Source organism: Myxine glutinosa, chromosome 10, assembly GCF_964187855.1.
Source record: "Myxine glutinosa chromosome 10, kmMyxGlut1.1, whole genome shotgun sequence".
Lineage (NCBI taxonomy): Eukaryota > Metazoa > Chordata > Myxini > Myxiniformes > Myxinidae > Myxine > Myxine glutinosa.
The window spans coordinates 17513524-17534870 of NC_136270.1; the positions used below are offsets into that span (position 1 = coordinate 17513524).

General features: G+C 49.4%; 1 protein-coding gene across 7 annotated transcripts in view; it reads left to right on the top strand.

Annotated features, from left to right (window-relative positions):
* Positions 1-20236, top strand: part of LOC137434196 (sal-like protein 3) — a 153855-nt gene extending 133619 nt beyond the window's left edge. For 4 of the 7 annotated variants that reach the window (XM_068126964.2, XM_068126967.2, XM_068126965.2 and 1 more), the window contains exon 4: positions 17631-20236. In XM_068126964.2, the coding sequence (XP_067983065.2) occupies positions 17631-18143 (513 nt within the window). In that variant the 3' untranslated portion in view covers positions 18144-20236. The remainder of the gene's footprint in view (positions 1-17630) is intronic. The other 3 variants (XR_010985814.2, XR_013624672.1, XR_010985815.2) reach the window with 2 other exon arrangements.
* Positions 20237-21347: the final 1111 nt, after the last annotated feature.

A 21347-nucleotide genomic window follows, 5' to 3' on the forward strand; every position in this document is an offset into this window, starting at 1 on the left:
GCCAGTCGCCGACTGGGCATCCTCCGTCGTGCGAAGTCCTTCCTTGGCACACCTGAGCTCCTCACCACATACAAGGCTTTCATCCGCAGCTCAATGGAATACTGCTCTCCCCTCTGGGCTGGTGCACCTGCCTCACACCTAGCTCGTCTTCACGCTGTTGAAACCAAAGCATTCAGAATCATTGGAATCTCCCGGGATGAAGCTAACTCCAAGGGCCTCTCACTCACTCACCGCAGGCAGGTTGGTGGTCTTTCCGTCTTCTACCGACTCCTCTCTGGCCTTGCCCCCCCAGCTCTCTCTGGGCTCTGTCCAGCAAATATTCCTACAGGTCGCACAAGATCTGCCTGCAACCCTCTTATGGTTAAACTGCCAAAATCAAGACTGTCTGCTCACATTCACTCCTTCATTCCTCTTTTCTCTCGCCTCTGGAACAAACTCCTTCACTCTCTTCAATCCCACTCCACCCTCCAGGTCTTTAAAACAGCTGTTAACCACCATCTCTTATCTTCCCCCATCCAAAACATTGATCTTTTCTATCCCCGCTAATTTCACCCCAATTCCACTTTTTTGAAATGCCAACTTCTGTCCTGGAAGTCCTTGGTGTCCTTGTGTTTGATACTTCTGCCACCCCCCTCCCCCCAAGCCCTCTCCCTCCCACACATCTCCCTGCTCTTAAATGTTGTGTGCCCTCAAGTGTTTGTGTGCTTCCCCTTCTCTTGTCTTCCGCTCCCTCTTTTTATATATTTTGTTTGTCTGGTTGATTTGTTTGTGAAATAAATGTCAGCTCTTTCACGAGCCTCGATTCAGTATACAAAAAAAAAAAAGGAAAGGAGACTATACTTAACATTCAATAAGATATAACTGAACTAAGCGAGGCTACATGTTGTGGTGCAACTAACTATGAGGGGGGGTTACCTTTATTCTCACAACCGCAACAATATATATATTATGTGAGTTGCCTGATTGGAAATGATCGGGGTAAACGTTGTAACCACAGCACGTACAATGCTGAATGATGCTTCTTTTAAGACCTTTTGGGTCCAGGCAGTGCATGCAACAACAAAATCAGGCATTTTAAGGCCATTTTCACTGCGAGAGCGGGGGTTAGCCTTGCGGGCCCCATGACAATCTTCTCCATTTTGCCCTATTTTCTACATCTCCCCTTGTTAACCGACCCCCGAGACGACCGAGAATGCCACGCATGAGCGTCGGCCATTCAGGCAGCCTTCTGTTTATCACGGACACGGAGTCCGGGCGGCGGTTTTTGTGTGACACCGGCGCTCAGCTGAGCGTGATACCCGCCTCGGTGGAGGACAAACAGGCCGCGCTTTGCGGCCCCGCTTTGGTCGCCGCAAACGGTTCCTCCATCCGCACCTTCGGTTCGCGCAGCGTCGCATTCTGCTTCGGGGACCAGCGCTTCAGGTGGGACTTCATCACGGCAAACGTGCCCATGGCCTTGCTGGGTGCAGATTTTCTTTGCGCGCATGGGCCTTTGGTCGACGTCAAACGGCGTCGGCTCATCAACGCGGAGACCTTCAGTTCGCTCGCTTGCTCATTGAGCGGCTCCGCTCCGACCAAGCTAGCCTGCGCGCTCCCGGCTGTGGATGATTTCACCCGCCTACTCGCCGAGTTTCCCGCCCTCACGCAGCCGACGTTTTCGGCCGTCGCCGTCAAGCATGGCGTCGAACACCACATCCCGACCAAAGGTCCACCGGTCTACGCCAGGGCTCGCCGCCTCGACCCGGCCAAACTCGCCGTAGCGAAGGCGGAATTCGACGCGCTGGAGCGATTGGGAATTGTGCGGTGCTCGAATAGCGCGTGGGCCTCGCCCCTGCACATCGTGCCCAAACCGGGTGGCAGATGGCGACCATGCGGCGATTACCGCCGCCTCAACGACCCCACCACCCCCGACCGGTACCCGATACCACACATACAGGACTTTTCTGCCCGTTTGGCGGGGCGGGTGATCTTCTCCAAGGTCGACCTCATTCGGGGCTACCACCAGGTACCTGTCCGGCCGGCCGACGTGCCGAAGACGGCGGTAATTACACCTTTTGGCCTCTTTGAGTTCCTCCGAATGCCGTTCGGCCTTAAGAACGCGGCCCAGGCCTTCCAGCGGCTGATGGACAGTGTGCTGCGCGATCTCACCTTTCTGTTCATCTACCTGGATGACATTCTCATCGCCAGCACTTCCCGGGCGGAGCACCTCATCCACCTGCGCACGCTTTTTGAGCGCCTCGGCCAGCACGGCCTCATCATCAACCCGGCGAAATGCCAGTTTGGCGTAACGGCCGTCGACTTCCTGGGGCACCGCATCACGAAGCGCGGGGCCGTCCCGCTGCCTACCAAGGTGGAGGCAGTCACAAGTTTCCCGCGCCCTCGCTCCATCAAGGCCCTACAGGAATTTTTGGGGATGGTAAATTTCTACCACCGGTTCGTGCCTCGCGCCGCCCAACTCATGCGCCCCCTGTACAAAGCCCTCCAGGGCAAGCCGGCCAAGCACGTCGTCGCCTGGACCACAGAGATGGACACGGCGTTCACGGGCGCTAAGCTGGCCCTCGCCAACGCGACCATGCTGGCACACCCGGCGCTCGACGCACCCATCGCCCTCACCACGGACGCTTCCGACCACGCGGTGGGCGCCGTGCATGAACAGTGGGTGAACGGAGCTTGGCAACCGCTGGCCTTCTTCAGCCGGCAGCTTCGCCCTAACGAGCGCAAGTATAGCGCTTTCGACCGCGAGCTCCTCGGCCTTTACCTGGCTGTTCGCCACTTCCGCCATCTTTTGGAGGGCCGCCCGTTCACGGCGTTTGTGGACCACAAACCCCTGGTCTTCGCCATGGCCAAGGTTACGGAGCCGTGGTCGGCCCGCCAGCAGCGCCACTTCTCTGCCGTGTTCGAATTTACGACGGACATCCGGCACGTCGCGGGCAAGAACAACGCTGTGGCCGATTGCCTCTCCCTGTCCGGTGTGAATGCCGTCCACCTGGGTGTGGACTTCGCCCGCATGGCGGCCGACCAGACCACCGACCCCACGGTGCAAGCCCTCTGGACAGCGGACACAGGCCTGCGGTTGGCCAACGTCCCCTTCGAGGACACAGGCACAGTTCTCCTGTGCGACGTCTCCCTGGGCCAACCTCGCCCCATCGTGCCCACCGGATGGCGGCGGCACATTTTTGATGCCCTCCACGGCATTTCCCACCCGGGCCGGAAAGCATCACAGAAGCTCGTGGCAGCGAAATTCGTCTGGCATGGGCTCCGTAAAGACGTCTGCGACTGGGCAAATGCCTGTGTCGCCTGCCAGCGCGTTAAGGTCCACCGGCACACCCAGGCCCCGTTGGCACCATTCGACGTGCCCGCGCGGCGCTTCGACCACGTCAATGTGGACCTGGTGGGACCCCTTCCCTCCTCGCGGGGCTTCACCCACCTCCTCACAATGGTGGACAGGACCACCAGGTGGCCGGAGGCCGTCCCGCTGGCATCAACAACATCCGCCGAAGTGGCGCAGGCCTTCATTGGCACCTGGATTGCCCGTTTCGGCGCCCCCTCTGACATCTCCGATGGAGGCCCGCAATTCACCTCCGAGCTTTGGGGCGCGGTCGCCCAGGCCTTGGGGGTCAAGCTTCACCGCACCACGGCCTACCACCCCCAAGCCAATGGCTTGTGCGAGCGGTTCCACCGCTCGATGAAGGCCGCTCTCAGGGCCAGCCTCCAGGACAACGGTTGGGCCGACAGGCTCCCGTGGGTCCTATTGGGCCACCGAACGGCCCCTAAAGAGGACCTCCAGGCTTCCACCGCCGAGCTTGTCTACGGCCAGCCACTGCGCGTGCCGGGCGAATTCATCCCTGACGCCACCGGCCCCTGGTCCGCGGCTCGCCAACGCTCGGTCCTCCAGGAGGCCGCCAGGAGATTTGCCCCCGTGCCCACGTCCCACCACGGCTGCCCCCAACCCCACGTCCCCCCAGCACTTCGTACTGCGGAGTACGTTTTTACCCAGCACGACGCACACCGGGGACCGCTCCGGCCGCCGTACGATGGACCTTTCCGGGTCCTGAAGAGGGACGACAAGTCGTTCACCATCGACATCGGCGACAAGGCGGACCGCATCTCCGTGGACCGCCTCAAGCCGGCCCATTTGGACCTCGACCAACCTCCACGGTTGGCCCTTCTCCACGTCGGGGCCGTCCCCCGTCAACCAGGCCCCCCGCCCGACCATCCACTGCCCCGCCACCTACCACCCCCACACGAATCGTCAGGGGTCGTTTCGGCCGGGTCATCAAGACCCCCCTCAAACTGACTCTCCCGGTGCATGTTAATTCTGGGGGGTCGCGTGTAGCGGTTACCGGTAGCATGACACAATTACCCTGCACCGGCCGATGACGCAACCGGCGAGCGGTCACGTGTCCGGACTCGCCCGGGCGTGTTGAGACTTGCTTTTACCGGGCGAACGCTTGCCTTGCATACCACGCCCCGTTGAGAGGCGTGGCTTATCTATTTGCATACCACGCCCCGCCTGAGAGGCGTGGCTTTTGTGTGTTGAGTTTCTGATATATATTGCCGCCCGTTCGATGGGCTGATTCAGTGCTTTGGAGTTCGTTTGAGTGAGCTGGGAATAAATAGCTCAGAGAAACCTAATTCCTGGCGTCGTCCATTTTGTCCGATTTTATCATGCGAGCACAGCTCCCACAAATCCATCATTAATCCAAGCACACATCTAAGCACACAGCTCAAAGGCTTATTTATACACCAGTATGTATGGTACGGTGTATACACCGGTCTTTACGGTATGGTTTATACTGTAGCTTTATTAAAATGAGGAAAACCATTAGTTTGGTACTAAATTTGAGGTAATACGACTTAATGTTAGAACGAATTGGTAACGACTTTAAACTTGTATCTTCTCTAATAGATCAGCGACTTAAGAACAAAACAATGTTAAGTGATGACTTGCTGTACTTACATTTTATTAAAATAATGGTTTTGATGATTGTTTTAAAAAATCCAGAAGTTTAGCACTACTGCAATATAACGCAGTGTCTATTGGAATCGTACACATCTTACTCTAATTCTCCAAATGTCCATCCGTCTGTCTGTCCGTTCGAAGGTACCGCAAAAACGACTGAACCGATCGCATCGATATTTTGGGTGGTTAATCCTGGGATCCCCTGGAGTAAAATAGGCTATATTGTTTTCCAATTTCGGCTTTAGTCTCCAGCATTCTCAGGTTTGGACTCCATTCCAAACTTCACTCCTTCATTCCTCTTTTCTCCCGCCTCTGGAACAAACTCCCTCACTCTCTTCAATCCCACTCCACCCTCCAAGTCTTTAAAACAGCTGTTCACCACCATCTCTTATCTTCCCCCATCCAAAACCTTGATCTTTTCTACCCCCGCTAATTTCACCTCAATTCCCCTTTTTGAAATACCAACTTCTGTCCTGGAAGTCCTTGGTGTCCTTGTGCTTTATACTTCTCCCCCCCCCCCCCCCCTTCCCATGCCTCCTCCTCCCGGGCCCTCTCCCTTCCACACATCTCCCTGCTCTCGGATGTTGTGTTTGTGTGCTTCACCTTTTCTCCCCATCTTGTCTTCCGCTCCCTCTTTTTGTATATTTTGTTTGTGTGGTCGATTTGTTTGTGAAGTAAATGTTAGCTCTTTCACGAGCCTCGATTCAGTATACAAACAAAAAAAAAAAAAAAAAATTCTCAGGTTATATTCATTCTTCGTGCCTATTGTTTGTGTCCTGTATAATATCCTTGAAACTGTAAGTTTCCTGTTTGGAATGTTTTTCAACTTTTGTTTAACTGCCAGACACCCAGACAAAGTAAAAATATTATCACTCCACTCTGAGTGTGTGCGGTCAGGATGAATTCAAAGCCAAAGTACCGTCAAACGAGAAACTAGTCCTCAAATTCATGTTCCGATTCGTGTTCAAAATGTAACATTTGATTTAAATAGTTGTTCCTCGATCATAAACTGATAAGACAGAGAGACGATGGACGGACCAATATTGCTTAACCCCACCTCTCAATTCGCATGTGCGGGGTAATCACAAAGAGTGTGCATAGCCAAAGTTCCACCACATTGTGGAGAAGGAATAATGTAAAGTAATTGTGGTGAAGTATATTCAGAGAGTAGTATGTATCCTGCTGTCATAAAGAAAAGATGAACATTTTCTGGCTATTAATGTCTGCTCCATCCTACCATCATCTGAGGTTGAGATAAGCTATTGTGGCTCTGAAGATGCTGTTGGGAAGACATTCATAATATTGTTACAGATACGACTTTGATGGTATGGTGGGCCGAGCGGGATGGCCGCCGTATCCGTACAAGTTACCCGATTGTGCCCGAATGTTAACTAATCGCGCTACGCTGGCTCAATAGGAAAGAGAAGACACCCGGCTGGGTTACAATCACACAATACGACACCAGGGGTTCAGTTCTCAAGACCTCCGGAGGAGGTTATATTAAGGCGGAAAAGGTTAGATTACAGGGACAAGAGGGAAACATAGGAAGGTGGGCACTTAGACACAACCTTATATTAACCCTAGACAGACCACAGATAAACGGGACAACGCTGACTCACACGGGATTTGATGGCGAGGAAAGCGGCAGTCGATGGCTCAGGTGCACCTGGCTCAGGGACAGAATCACGTACGGTGGTGTCCAGCAGATGCGGGGAGGTCGCTCAGCGCTCGTGGGTCGCGACTTTGGTGGAGATGCCGGGGAGGTCGCTCAGCGCTCGGGAGGGTGGCGTCTTGTCCTTCCAAGCTCGGGGCGCATCTGACGTCACGTCCGGCGCGGGGCCGCGTATATCCGGCGGGGAGTCACGCCCTCGCTCGTTAGCTCCGCCCCATATGGCATCGGCCCATGGCTTCTCATTGGGTGCGGGGGTTACCGGCTCCGCCCTTGACGAGGGGCCGACAGGGAGCCCCCTTCTGGGTAACCCCGTCGAGCACATGTTCAATGGCGGCCAACCGAGCCGGAGTGAGGACGCAAAGCCGCTGTTGTTGTGGTTGTTGTTGGAGCTTGAGATGATGGGAAGAGATGCGGGGAGGTATGGGAAGGTCCTAAACTCCTACTGGTGCCATATCATCACATTCTGGTGCAACGAAGAGTCATAATTAATGGAAACAAGTCCTTAACTGACATAGATTAAGAATAACTAGCAAGATGTCCTATAATTGTCTACGTGTGGTGCGGGGGACCTGGGCACGACATTTAATGGGGGAATGAAGGGGAAGATCGGCTCTAATGGGTGTTGTTTACAGACAATGGGACTAGGGAATGGGGTAAGGGGAGAGTTGGGGAGTATCGGAGAAGATAGGGGAATATTTACAAGCGGATATGGAGGTCAAATTCCATATTCGCAACATTGCACCCTTCTCTACCCTCGGGGCGTCCCGACCCGATAAATTTTTACCTACTTTAGTGTGGCACGCAATGTAGTTCCCTCTACTATTAACTCTACCCTGAGTGCGACAGTTTTATAGATATTCACAAATGAGTAAATATGTCCCCCTGCGACGTTGCACCCTTCTCCTCTCAGAAACACACCCACAGGATAACCGAATCCGGAAAGAATCCTCAAACTAAACATACAGCCGGTAGGGAGCATTATTTACAAGACTACGCTGATATTTACACTACGATCCAGGACCTGTCTTTGGAGGAACACATGCAGATGTTATGCATAGAGAGAGCGCGCTTGCCAACATCGATACACCAACCCACGAGTGCTCTGTGGCCGACGGCCTTTAATAACGTGCAGAGCACCCTTTCCGAGCATCAACAGCACCACCCCACCACCAATCGGTGCAGTCACCATTGTTCATTGGAATCAAAATAACTTCAACAACCCCTAACCCTGCAGGTGTCTCTTGCTCTTCTTGTGGTGCACTTGGTGGTAATTAAAAGTGGTTCACCTGTATGGCATAGGTGCCACGTTGACCCATAGGTCCATCCCCGGGTGGTGCTTGGCCGCAAAAGAACTACGGTCCATTGTGGGTGGCCACCAACATTGCGGTCCATATGGTGTATCGATCCAGGCAACAAGCAGCGAAAGTGCAGGCCCACAACTGCGTAGCCAGCACCTCTCTCTCCTCTCTCTCTACCCCAAAGCCAGATCCTCGGAGGTGGGAGACAAAAGAAGAAACAAGTGAGTAAGGTGGTAAGGGCGCAAAAGTGCACGCAATATAAGGTAATGCACACTGGGGGCACATGGGAACCAGGTGAGACAGGTACGTTCCTATCGTACGCCCCCCCCCCACCAGGTAACCTACATGGCCCCTCCCTTACCCCTTACTGTATCCACACAACACAACACTACCCATAAACATCTACTTTACAAATCAACAAACATCCCTACTGTCTTCCCCGTTCCTCCCATATACCAAATTCGTCTTCTCTCCCTCCTAACCAATCAAATTTGCCATTTTCAACTCTCATCAAAATTTGCCATCTCCAACTCAACATCAAAATTTGCCATCACCAATTCATCATCAGTCCCTCCTAGGGAGGGAGAGATGGAATCACCCCAATGTCTCATCCACGTCGTGATGCGTCTCACAAATCCAACAGCAATTCTCATTTCCTGCACAAAACAAAGAAAACACAGGTGTGGAGTCATCATCATCACCACAGGTAAGTGGCTGCGTATGGTGCGACAGGTTCATCAATCCTAACTATCTCCTAAATGACTTTAACAACTTTACACTACCCGGGGTCTCTCTCCGGCCAAACCATTGGCCCTCTTACACTATGGGTTCTAAAAACCAATTCCCATTGGCCAAACTGTGGTGCTCTTCAATTTGGGGTCTCACTCCCCCGATTCATCTCCCGGTGCCCTCGTACAATTTCTGGGCTGTGGCGTGTACCTCTCCCAGTGGGTCTACCCACCTGCACACCTCCACCACTGCAGTTGCCTCCGAGCTTACCTGCTCCTTACCCTAACCTAACTACCAGGGGAAGGCCCTCTGGCTCTCTCCCCACTCCGTGCCCTCTCTGGCACTGGGCTGCCCGATCCACACCCGGGATCCTCAGGTACCCACGCACAACTACCGGCTCCCAGAGCCCACCTGCGGCCTCACCTGGCCGACATCCTCACAGTGGTGGAGTGCCCAACCAACTACACACACTAACAGGCTACACGCCCAGCCATTTCCACAACACTAATGCACCCATCCACAACACCATTCTGCCACCGCACCACAAATGCCAATATCCAACCACAATTTACCTGCACCCTCTACCTAACACTTACACTACCCGCCCCGGGTACTCGTGAAAGGGGTCCACTCTTCCCCCATCCACACCTTCGCACCACGCACACCACTCCATACCACTTACTCCAACTCTCTCCACACACCTGTACTTGCACCCTGTGCTCTCACACCTGGTGCCACCTGCACCCTTCTCTCCCCAAGCGCATTCGCGCTGATCCACACACTCACTACTCATACACTGCTCCACACACCTGTCCAATTGCACACCTGTGCAATCACACCTGTTCCATCCTCACACACACGGCATCATCCCAGCTAACTACTCCCTTCTGAAACTTGCGCTTCCCAGTCGTCCCTTTAAACTATTGCGCTCCCTCGTCATTATCATCCACTCTAATCTACCTGCGTCCCCACTACAGGTATCAGTCACTAACTAACCTTATCGTCACCTAATGTCAATCCTCGCTAGATCCCTACACACCATATCCTAACCCCCCCCGGGCTAGTTTTCACTGCCATACACCCCATAAGCTATTGCTCCTTTGCCCCCCCTTGTGAGGGATGGTGGATTTGCCATCCCACCACATCGGGGGTCTCTCACTACCAATTTTGCACATCAAATTTCAACAAATCAAAAATTTGGCCAATCACTGCCCATCATCTGCCAATCACTGTATCATTACCAATCATCACTCTGCCAATCCTTTGCCAATCATCAAATTTTGTTTTTCTCTAATTTTGGGTCCAAAACACTAACCTCATCACCCAGTCGACTCACTAATACCTCTCGGTGCGCCAATCCCTGTCCAAAGCCCGGCTTCGTAAAGCCAAGCAATGGATGCTGGTTGTTTTGTGCCTGCGGCTGGATGCGTCCGGCATTCGGTGCAGGGACGGGGGCTCACCCGTGCCGAGATCCCACGCATCACCTCGGCGTGGAGCCATCCAATGCCCCGATCTCGACCTGCCGGCACGTCTCACCAAAAAGTGGTCGCCATGACGACCCTTTCTATCGGGCTGCCAGCTCCGCCTAGTGGAGCCTGGACGCGGCCGTTCAAAGCGAGGCCCAGCGTGGGTCGCGCACGGCGGTTCTTTCGAACCCGCCGTGGCTCGGATCCCCGCTGGTTCTCGCGGCACGCGAAGCCCGGCACGCACCGAGGACCCGCTTCGGCTAAAAGTCGACCTGACCTTTAACCCGTGTAACGTCGATGCTTCACCTGCATGCTTACACCCCGCAGCCCGTTCCTTGCTCATACATGCAGCTGTTCCCATTCTCCTTGTACCGTTCCTTACACACCCAGGTACACCCATTCCACTCACAGCCTTGGTCACACACCTGACCACCGAACACTTTGGCACACATTCGTTGCTCGCACACCTCACCAATACACCGCTTCGCGCCCCCTCCTCGGTCACCTCCTCTGTGACAATCACAGGTGTGCCCTCATTCGCACACCCAACCACGTGCCTCACCACCAACTCCAGCGTGCATTCCCACTCACGCTCTACCATTCCAGGTGTGCATCCTTTCATCCCAGGTGTACATCCTCGCTCACCTGTCACAACTAACTCGCGCTCCATGTCACTCTCACTACTTTCACCTCCATTCCTGACAACGCACTCACCCTTACTCTTGACAGCACACTCTTTCCCCATGCACCTGTCCGTCACACACCTTTCTCGCGCACACTCTCCCGTTACACCCTCTGTAACACTCACCACAGGTGGACACTCTTCCTTACTTCTGACAGCGCACTCTTTCCTCATGCACCTGTCCGTCACACACCTTTCTCGCGCACACTCTTGCGCACACTCTCCCGTCACACCCTCTGTAACACTCACCACACCGCGCTCCCATGTGCTCCCTCGCACACACGCTACGACCGACTCATTCTCGCCAACACCCTCACTCCTTGGCACACACTTTTTCCTCACACACCCCAGAGTCGGACTTTCTCGCACACCTCCTCTTTCGCACACCAGACCTGTCGCACACTTCACCAACGGCCTCTCACGAACACCCGGATCCAAACCAATCCCCAAGCTTCTTAAATCCCCTGGCGCATCATACGCACGACCATATTGGTCACCACTTACACCGGGTCCTCTTCCTCTTCGCTTCTCCTCCATCACCTGCGAATCCCTCATCCGGTTAATGAGCACATCATCACGATCCAAACACAGACTTTGGACCAATTCTTTTATCTCCTCCTTTAGCTCCTTCTTATCCCCTCTCCGTCGCTTCTTAATTTCGCTCATCCCTTCTTCCACTTCTTCTAATTTGTGCTTCACCTCTTTTATTCCCCGGTACGTCTCCTCCAGCTCGTCCTCCAAGGCTACCTTGACCGTTTCCATGTGCGTCCTCACCTGCCGGTCCTTCGTCTCCATAACCTCTATCACCTCGTCCAGCCTCGTTGTCAGTCCCTCACGTACCATCTGACATTCCCTCTTTGTCGCTATCAAGTCGTTTTTAATTTCTTTTTGTGTCGCCTTTAAACCTCCTAATACCGCAGTGTTCCTTTGAACCTGCTCCACTAACTCCGTTTGTCCCACCGTCAGCTGCTCCACCTCCTGCGTCAGGTCCTCTATGCCCCCTTGTAACTTTACAGTCCCCTTTCTCACCTCCTTCTCCATGTGCTCCTTACAGTGCCTCACCTCCTCGCGCACTCCTCCGACCTCCTCACTCACTCCTCTTCTGATCTCCTCTCCCATCACTTGCATCTCCTGCCCAGATGCCACCCTCATCTGCTCCATTTCCTCCCTGTGAGCATCCAGTTTGGTTTCTACCCCCATTCTGACCCCCTCTATCTGCTGCTCCATTTGTTTAACTTCCCTTTCCGCTTGGTCCCTCATGTCCCTCAATTTGCCTTCCATACTGTTTTCTAACCCCTCTAACCCTTTTTGCATCCCTTCCATTTGATTCTCTTGAGCGGCCATTCTGTTTTCTACCCCCGTTAACCCATTTTTCACTTCTTTTATCCCGTTGTCTAACCCCTCAAAATTATTGTCTAACTTCCCAATTTTCTTGTCTAACTCCTCAAAATTATTGTCTAACTTCCCAATTTTCTTGTCTAACTCCTCAAAATTATTGTCTAACTTCTCACCGGTACCCCTCGCTTCGTCCCTCATTACCCCCAATTGCTCACTCCGAGCCCTCGCTTCGTCCCTCATTACCCCCATTTGGCCCTCCAATCGCTCACCCTGAGCATCCATCCGGTTTCCCATTTGTCCCATTTTGGCTTCTAGCCTGTCCATAAGGGCCCCCATTTGCAGGAGGAAAAGGTTCGGATCCACCAGGGGCGCTGTCACGGTCGCCGGCGCGGTGACCAGCGAGGCGCCATTTTGCGCGTCTGCTACCCTCGCTGCTTCGCTCTCCTCACGTCCCTCAATTTGGTCCTGGACCGACCCTGCCTCACTCTCCCCTACCGGACCCCAGCTGTCTTGATCCGCCATAGCGCGACTTTCAAAATTCGGGTTTTTATTATTTTTTTTTTTTTTTTTGTAAAACACAATCAAATTTCGCTGTTATAATTTCGAGCGCGTAAACGCGCTCCGGGTCCAATCTCACTCCTCGACACCAATTGTTACAGATACGACTTTGATGGTATGGTGGGCCGAGCGGGATGGCCGCCGTATCCGTACAAGTTACCCGATTGTGCCCGAATGTTAACTAATCGCGCTACGCTGGCTCAATAGGAAAGAGAAGACACCCGGCTGGGTTACAATCACACAATACGACACCAGGGGTTCAGTTCTCAAGACCTCCGGAGGAGGTTATATTAAGGCGGAAAAGGTTAGATTACAGGGACAAGAGGGAAACATAGGAAGGTGGGCACTTAGACACAACCTTATATTAACCCTAGACAGACCACAGATAAACGGGACAACGCTGACTCACACGGGATTTGATGGCGAGGAAAGCGGCAGTCGATGGCTCAGGTGCACCTGGCTCAGGGACAGAATCACGTACGGTGGTGTCCAGCAGATGCGGGGAGGTCGCTCAGCGCTCGTGGGTCGCGACTTTGGTGGAGATGCCGGGGAGGTCGCTCAGCGCTCGGGAGGGTGGCGTCTTGTCCTTCCAAGCTCGGGGCGCATCTGACGTCACGTCCGGCGCGGGGCCGCGTATATCCGGCGGGGAGTCACGCCCTCGCTCGTTAGCTCCGCCCCATATGGCATCGGCCCATGGCTTCTCATTGGGTGCGGGGGTTACCGGCTCCGCCCTTGACGAGGGGCCGACAGGGAGCCCCCTTCTGGGTAACCCCGTCGAGCACATGTTCAATGGCGGCCAACCGAGCCGGAGTGAGGACGCAAAGCCGCTGTTGTTGTGGTTGTTGTTGGAGCTTGAGATGATGGGAAGAGATGCGGGGAGGTATGGGAAGGTCCTAAACTCCTACTGGTGCCATATCATCACATTCTGGTGCAACGAAGAGTCATAATTAATGGAAACAAGTCCTTAACTGACATAGATTAAGAATAACTAGCAAGATGTCCTATAATTGTCTACGTGTGGTGCGGGGGACCTGGGCACGACATTTAATGGGGGAATGAAGGGGAAGATCGGCTCTAATGGGTGTTGTTTACAGACAATGGGACTAGGGAATGGGGTAAGGGGAGAGTTGGGGAGTATCGGAGAAGATAGGGGAATATTTACAAGCGGATATGGAGGTCAAATTCCATATTCGCAACAATATTTAGATGTCCCCTTAATATATCACAAGTAAACAAACATGACCGAAATGTTGATAAGAGTTATTTGCATGCTGGTGAACTGTTGTTGACTCTATTCCACAATATTTGCACGTCTTTGCATTTATCAATCTCAGCTTCAACATCGTTTTTCTGCACAAAGGTACTTGCGCTTTTGACTTCGAGAGAACCCTTTATGGTGTTTTTGTTCATAGTGACTAAAAGTTCACAATGAAATGTGTGCTTAGATTACATGGAGAGCAAGAACAAAGCACCTCGATGTCTCAGCATTCGAACATGTGCACCCTGAATCATAAGCTTTGTAAGAGGCTATTAATTAATTTTTAGAGTCGTTATCCTATTGGTGAGCCAGAAGGGTAGCCTGGAAGATATATGCACCCACCTTTGAGTTGTCTAGCTTGTTAGAATCCCGACCCAGCTATAAACTGTCATCCTGGTGTTTTACAGGCAAAGTGATTCAGACGTTAAAATGGGTGCCCCGTCTTCCGGCATTAATTGATGGATGTTCAAGATCTCACAGTGTCTTTCAATAAGAGTATACAAGTTATCATTGTAATTCTGAACAAAATACAGATTCCTGCCGTTTTCATGCGATTATCCTGCAACTGGATAATTAATGATCTGTCCCGGATTGGTTCGAGCCTTGAACCGTTTCTCAAGTCGTCAGTTAAGTCGAGAGTACGGCCCTCCATTATTATATTAGATTCAAATTGTGGATGACATTGGATTCAAACCTCATATGGTGTTGTTGTTTTTATATGAACTGTTGTTGTGCGAAGCAAAAAGCAGGATTAAGCAATTGGTTCACTTTGTCTGTCTTGTCTGTCTGACCAGAAACGTCAATTTATGATCGAGGAACAACTTAATTTCAATTGAATGACATATTTTAAACACAAATCGGAAAACAAACCTGTAGTTTAACAGTACTTTGTCTCTGAATTTGGCCTGATTGTGCATGCGCAGAGAGGAGCGAGATAATTTTAAGCGGTGAAACCGCTTCAATATTTGCCTATGTCCTTCCTTCCTTCCATCCGTCTGTCAAAAATGAAGAAGAACCTTTCTAAGTCAAAATGTTTTATTCGAGAATCTAGAGGTTTCTAAAGGGTAATTCTAAGGGGTTATCTTACTATAATTCACCAAATGTCCGTCTGTCCGAAGGTACCGTAAAAACTGCTGAACCGATCGCAAAGATATTTTGGGTGGGTAATCCTGGGACCCCTGGGAGTAAAATAGGCTATTTCGTTTTCCCAATTGGAGCTTTGGTCTCCAGAATTCTCAGGTTTGGACTCCCGCATAACATTCGCGTTCGCATAACGTTCTTTGTGACGATGTTCTCATTGTGACGATGTTGTGACGATGTATGTGTTCACGGTAGTGTTTGACGTGACGGTGTGAACGTAATTTCGTAATGTTTTTCGTTTCGTAATCCTTTAATGAACGTTTCATGTTTAATGACCGTTCAATGTTTAATGAACGTTTAATGCCCTTCGATGTCCGGGGCCGCACGTGCGCTACACTGGACGGGCCAGCGTGTACCTCGCCCTTCGCCATCATGCTCGGGTAAACCGCTGAGCCCCATCCGTGATGGGGACTGGGGCTTGAGACAGTGTCCCACGAACGAGGAATTCCCAGTAAGCGCGAGTCATCAGCTCGCGTTGATTAAGTCCCTGCCCTTTGTACACACCGCCCGTCGCTACTACCGATTGGACGGTTTGATGAGATCCTCGGATCAGCCCCTGCACGGGCCGTTCTCGGCTCGTGCCGGTGCACCGAAAAGATGAGCGAACTTGACTGTCTAGAGGAATTAAAAGTCGTAACAAGGTTTCCGTCGGTGAACCTGCGGAAGGATCATTATCAGGACAACATGAGAGCGAGCGAGACGCGAGACGTACTTGGTACGTGATCGTCCATGTACTGTTTAGCCATGTACTGTTTAGATTTTGATGATTTCTGTGTGATATGATTCAACGGATGTTTATATGAATCGTTTAAAATAAAAAAGCCTTCAATTTCTGATATTTTACCTTTTCATTTGGGCTTCCCAATTGAAGCCCCGCCCGTAGGGCGGGTACCGTTGGTAGTAAAGGGTAATTCTAAAGGATTCTAAAGGATAATTCTAAAGGGTTCTAAAGGGTAATTATAATGGGTTCTAAAGGGTAATTCTGAAAGGTTCTAAAGGGTAATTCAAATGGGCTCTAAAGGGTAATTCTAAGGGGTTATAAAGGGTAACTATAAAAAGGGTTTTATTTCTTTCTAGGCTTTGCCTATTTCATGTTAAAAATGCCAAAAGTGAACCGCTTCATTTAGACATGCATGCGATTTATTCTTTTATTTTTTGCCTGATATGATTTTTTTTTTTTTTTTGTGATCAGTCTGCCTATCTGGCAGTCAAACACAATTGAAAATCATTCCAAACAGCAAACTTACTGTTTTTACGGATGTCATGAAGGACACAAACAACAGGCACAAATAACTAATGGAACGTGTTAAATAATGTGGTGTAAAAGAGGTTGCATCACCGGCGGTATACTTATGGAAAAACTTTTTTCTACAACCCTTAAAATCCCCCCTTTGTTTCAATTGAATTATATACCTGTACTTGAACACTGTAGAACACAAGACCCTTTTTTGGCCCTTTCAAAAACCTTTCATTTAGCAGTAATTGGACAAAATGTTACGGCATTTTACATCATCACGACCAATGAAATTTTCTACTCAGAGACCCCGCCCATGTTTTTCTTTCTCAATACTGCATGGGGTAAGGTGTTTTATGAATTCTTTTTTTACTTTTGCTTTCGGCCAGTGTTTGTTCCATTAACCCTTTTGTTTGTAATATGTATTGAATGTCTGTTGTTTGCACTAAAAGTCTCTGCACAAAGCATACTTTGAATTGTGATTCCAGTAAGGTTTGTGACGATGCTATTGCTACTTTCATACTGGAATACATCTTGTGGGTGATGTGTGATTGTCCCATGATTGATTTTATGGATACCTCATAGATGCTTAACAACAACACAGAGAGCTTGATTCGATATGACATTAATAATATGTGGAGCACGTAATCAAAACGACCATTCGAAGAACGAGGAAGAATCCACATGATGGGTGGAAGCATTCATCAATATCAGAATAAGCTCTTCTGCAGTTTTTAGAGAAATTGTTTGACAGTTCCACAACCATCACGTCTCTAGTGCACATTGCACAATATATTCGCCCTGTTGTGTTTGTGTGCTTCCCCTTCTCTCCCCATCTTGTCTTCCGCTCCCCCTCTTTGTATATTTTGTTTGTCTGGTTGATTTGTTTGTGAAGTAAATGTTAGCTCTTTCACGAGCCTCGATTCAGTATACAAAAAAAAAAAACGGTGTCAATGTTTCAGTGTTGAGTTCCCGTTAATCATAACTCTTTATTTTTATTATTTAAACATGTATTCACTGCTTAATGATTGGATTATACTGTATGTAATAAATAGATACTTTCCATTCCATTGTGTCATTGTAGGTTTCCATTGAAGAGCCTATTTGTTAAGATGTATCATCCATAGTCATATTGTACCCCTCGAGTAACATAAGACAAGAGAAGTTTAATCCTAATGATTAATCTTCTAATGAAACCTCTTCTAATCTACGTCATTGACTATCTTGTCTGACTGAGCAGGAGCGTCACCACGATCTCACCCATTATTTCCTGTTTCATGTCTCCTTCCCAGGTACACACAGCAACGCATTTATGGAACGGTGGTGCAGTCGCAAGCGTCGGCATTGGCGGCCGGCGAGGTCGCCGCCACTCGGCCGAAGGTACCTTTCTGGCACCGGTGACGAGCACGGCCATCCTTGTACCCCCGACCACCCGCTATGCTGAGATGTACCCAGGGCCAGCGTCGTCCTCGGACCCAAATTTCTGGATTCAATATGCCGCTGCCATCACCAATGGTCTTGCCCCGATCTCTGTATCTGCAGCACCACTAAGTCCCATTTCAAATCCAATCTTGGCGTCTGTCACCGGTACAACACCCAGCTCTATCCCTAGCACCTCTGCTTGCCCGACTTCTGGTTTGGGGGTTAGTAAAGGCAATGAGATTTCAGTCATTCAGAACGGCATCATGGGCTCACCGAGCACAGAGGCGGCCGAGGGTGCTGGGGAGGGGGCCAGAGCTATGGAGTTAGCGGAGATCAGCCATCGATATGCTCGTTTCATGGATGCCAATGAAGAACTCCGTTAAAGGGAAGGTCTTTGATTGAACCTGTTTTCTTTATGTTCTCAAGTCTTGTTTACTAGATATGTTTACTTGTTCTTAGTTTCAGACTTTTTCATGTGAAGCTTTACCTCATCGGGCAGACCTGACGCGAGAATGTTCATTTGCAGCTCCAAGTCAAGATGTCTGCCCGACATGCCAGTGGACCATTTTGGGTGTTATCTAAATGCCATGGGATACATGTTTTCTTTGTAACTCTATCCATGTTAATGCCATATGTGTTACATATCCTTCACAATGGATATTAATTTTTCATAGCTCAGTTACCTCTATTTCTATTATTTATTTATGTTTGCTTCATTTATAGTCGGTGAATGCAAATCCACGTATCCGTAAAAGTAATTTGGAGATTACATTGAGTGGAAATCGGGTGTAACTACTGTCGATTGATCTTCTGACTGAGTGCGTTATGAATGCCAAAGAAGGTTACTGATCAAAACTTTTCTCTTTGAAGTCTACAACACAATGTGGATAGACCATCTCTGAGAAACGAATGTGGCTAGACCAACTTCAAACTGTTGTCCTTATGTAAACCCTGTGTAGAAAATTGCAACTTGGATGAATTGTGTTGCCTCAAATTATTTTATTTTTTTGTAAATCGAATTTGACTATTATATAATCATAGTATTTCAATGGGGGTGCAACGATGCAATTAGTCTGGCATCGCAGCGTGTCTTAATGATCCTCCGCTTGGCCTTGTGATTGCGGTTATGGGATGTCTAGGCCCCCATCCTCTGCCTGTCCTTGTGATTGCGGTTATGGGATGTCTAGGCCCCCATCCTCTGCCTGTCCTTGTGATGAGGGTCATGCGTTTTTCTAGGCCTGTATTGTTGTGAGGAAACCTGCCTATCTGAGTTCATGGTCAGATGGTATTCAGTATTCAGTGCCACCTGGGCACGTTAACCAGGTGTGGATAAACGGAGGCAGCAGCAAAAGGAAACTGCTCGCAAACAACAATTTGGCATTTACAGGCCTGTGCATCTTGTGGGAAAAATAAATGATGGACAGGAGTTATTGATGGCTCTCAAACAGAGTAGTGGTGACTATGAATGTGGATAAAGACTTGGACTGATGTGACACGCCTCTATCCGGCCAAAAAACTCAGGTTTAAAAAAAAAATTATTTAATTCCTTTCTATTCACACCAATTTCGATGTAACCACAAACAGGTGATTTGAAGAAAAAAAATCCAGGAGACAGTTCGTTAAAATGTGAATATTCTCCTACGAGATAGAAAGTGCCTTTTTCAGTTATTTTGCTTGATGACCAAGACCCGGACCTCGGTCTCTACCCAAATAGGATGATTACAGGTGCTGGATGGTTTATGCAAATGAACATTACGATGGAACCCTCCCACTGCCTATGGCTTGAGCTAATTTTGCCTTTAGACAGTTTGTCTGAGCTTGAAGCGTGGAATGTTAACGTTGTTTCTCATTTAGATAACTTTTGAGTGATGAACAAGTGATCCTGTCCCAATTTTGTAAATATTACTCAACATTGATATGAACTTTTCTAGGTAGCTGACTGTGTATTTTAAAAAATCCTTTCAATCATATGTTGTACTTTCTGCTGCTGGGTTTGAATGTATGTCCTTTCTCGATGAGATTATAACTTTTAATACCTCAAGCTGTACTTTGACGTATGGTTTCAAAAGCAAAATCCCAATCCGTGAAGCTTTGTGTAAAGCTGGCGGTACTTGTGCGTGACTTGCGCCTTAATGGGAAAGCTTTATTGACTTTCCGACACTACTGAAGTTCCTTCTCTACCTCATTTTGATATCTGGTGCTCCTAATGTAGTGTTACTTCCTTGTCCTTTTGGGCTCAATATTGTGAAGAGTTAGTTCGTTTGCTGGTGTTCCGTGCTGTACATGGCAATCATGAGGAGCTTGAAATGGAATTTTAAAAGTTTAGACAAGTTTTAGTATTTTTCTTACTTTTTATAAAAAGCTTAACCAAAACGTGAATTTCGAAAAGTATTTTGTACAAGGTTTCTTTTGTTTCAAATCATGTTTGTCCAAATTACTATCTGCAAGGATGCAATAAAGAGCTGTGGAGACTCAACATGGCTTCTCTCCCTTCGTCTTCACATTCTTCATGTTTGCACCAGAAAAGGCAAATTGCAGTCGAATTCAGTCCCAAGTCCAAACTTGGAGCCTCATTGCCCATAAATGCCATTTAAGCATTTATTTAGTTGTTCTGTGGCCTAACCTAGAATGTGAATTAAAGGTAAAAGGTACACATTGTTCAAAAAAAAAAAGAATGACGTACAAAATAATGTAGTTTCACACTTAAATCGGTCATTGAGCTTTTATGGGCCATTGACTTATGGATCGCCTCTCATACTTATAAATATACAATCTCAAAGGTCCAGGAGTGAACAACAAATTGGGAGATACTCGAATATTAAAAATGGCGCACCACCAATTATAGCGGTCGCTTTAGCACAGCTGTTACACCAATATGGGACTTTCAAAATGATGTAATCTGCCCCCAGAATGCTTGGTGTGCATGTGCAGAAACCACTAGCAACAACGGTCAGGGTAGAAAATATACATCGTGCATGGGAGATAAGGTTTGTTACCTAAAATGGCTCACAAAGTTTCTAAAATAATCCAAAAATACTTGAAAGTACCTGAGAGAGAGGAGTGTACCTCTACACAACTAGTGTACCTCTACACCACCCCCTCTCCCTCCTCCGTCATCCTCCGACTGGACATATCGCTACCAGTGAATGGAATTTGAACCTTGCGGGAATGCCTCCTGTGAACATGGCAGGCTTGGTGATATTTATGTTGGAGCTGGATGTATCAGTTAGACTTACCTGAGGAAAACACAGTGTCTGGTTTGGGTGTTTCTGAACACTGATTTGGGCTTGTGAATGTACAGGGTACATTTAAAATGATGACATTTACTATTTATCATGTTGGGAGGGGGAGGTGGCTGTGAGCGCTGTTACAAATATATTGTTGCGGATCTCGGGGGTCGGCGCTCCCCTTATCAAAGGGGGGGGGGGGTTAACCCCCTTGTCTTTTTAGCTGGCCGTCCCGAGTCCTTAGAAGTTATAATGCTCCTTCCGGTCGGTATTAGCTAGGGTCATTGGTCAAAGTAGTCCCAAATGCCTCTTACTAACACGACCGTAAAGCAGGGAAATAACTCCCGCTCGAACCACGGA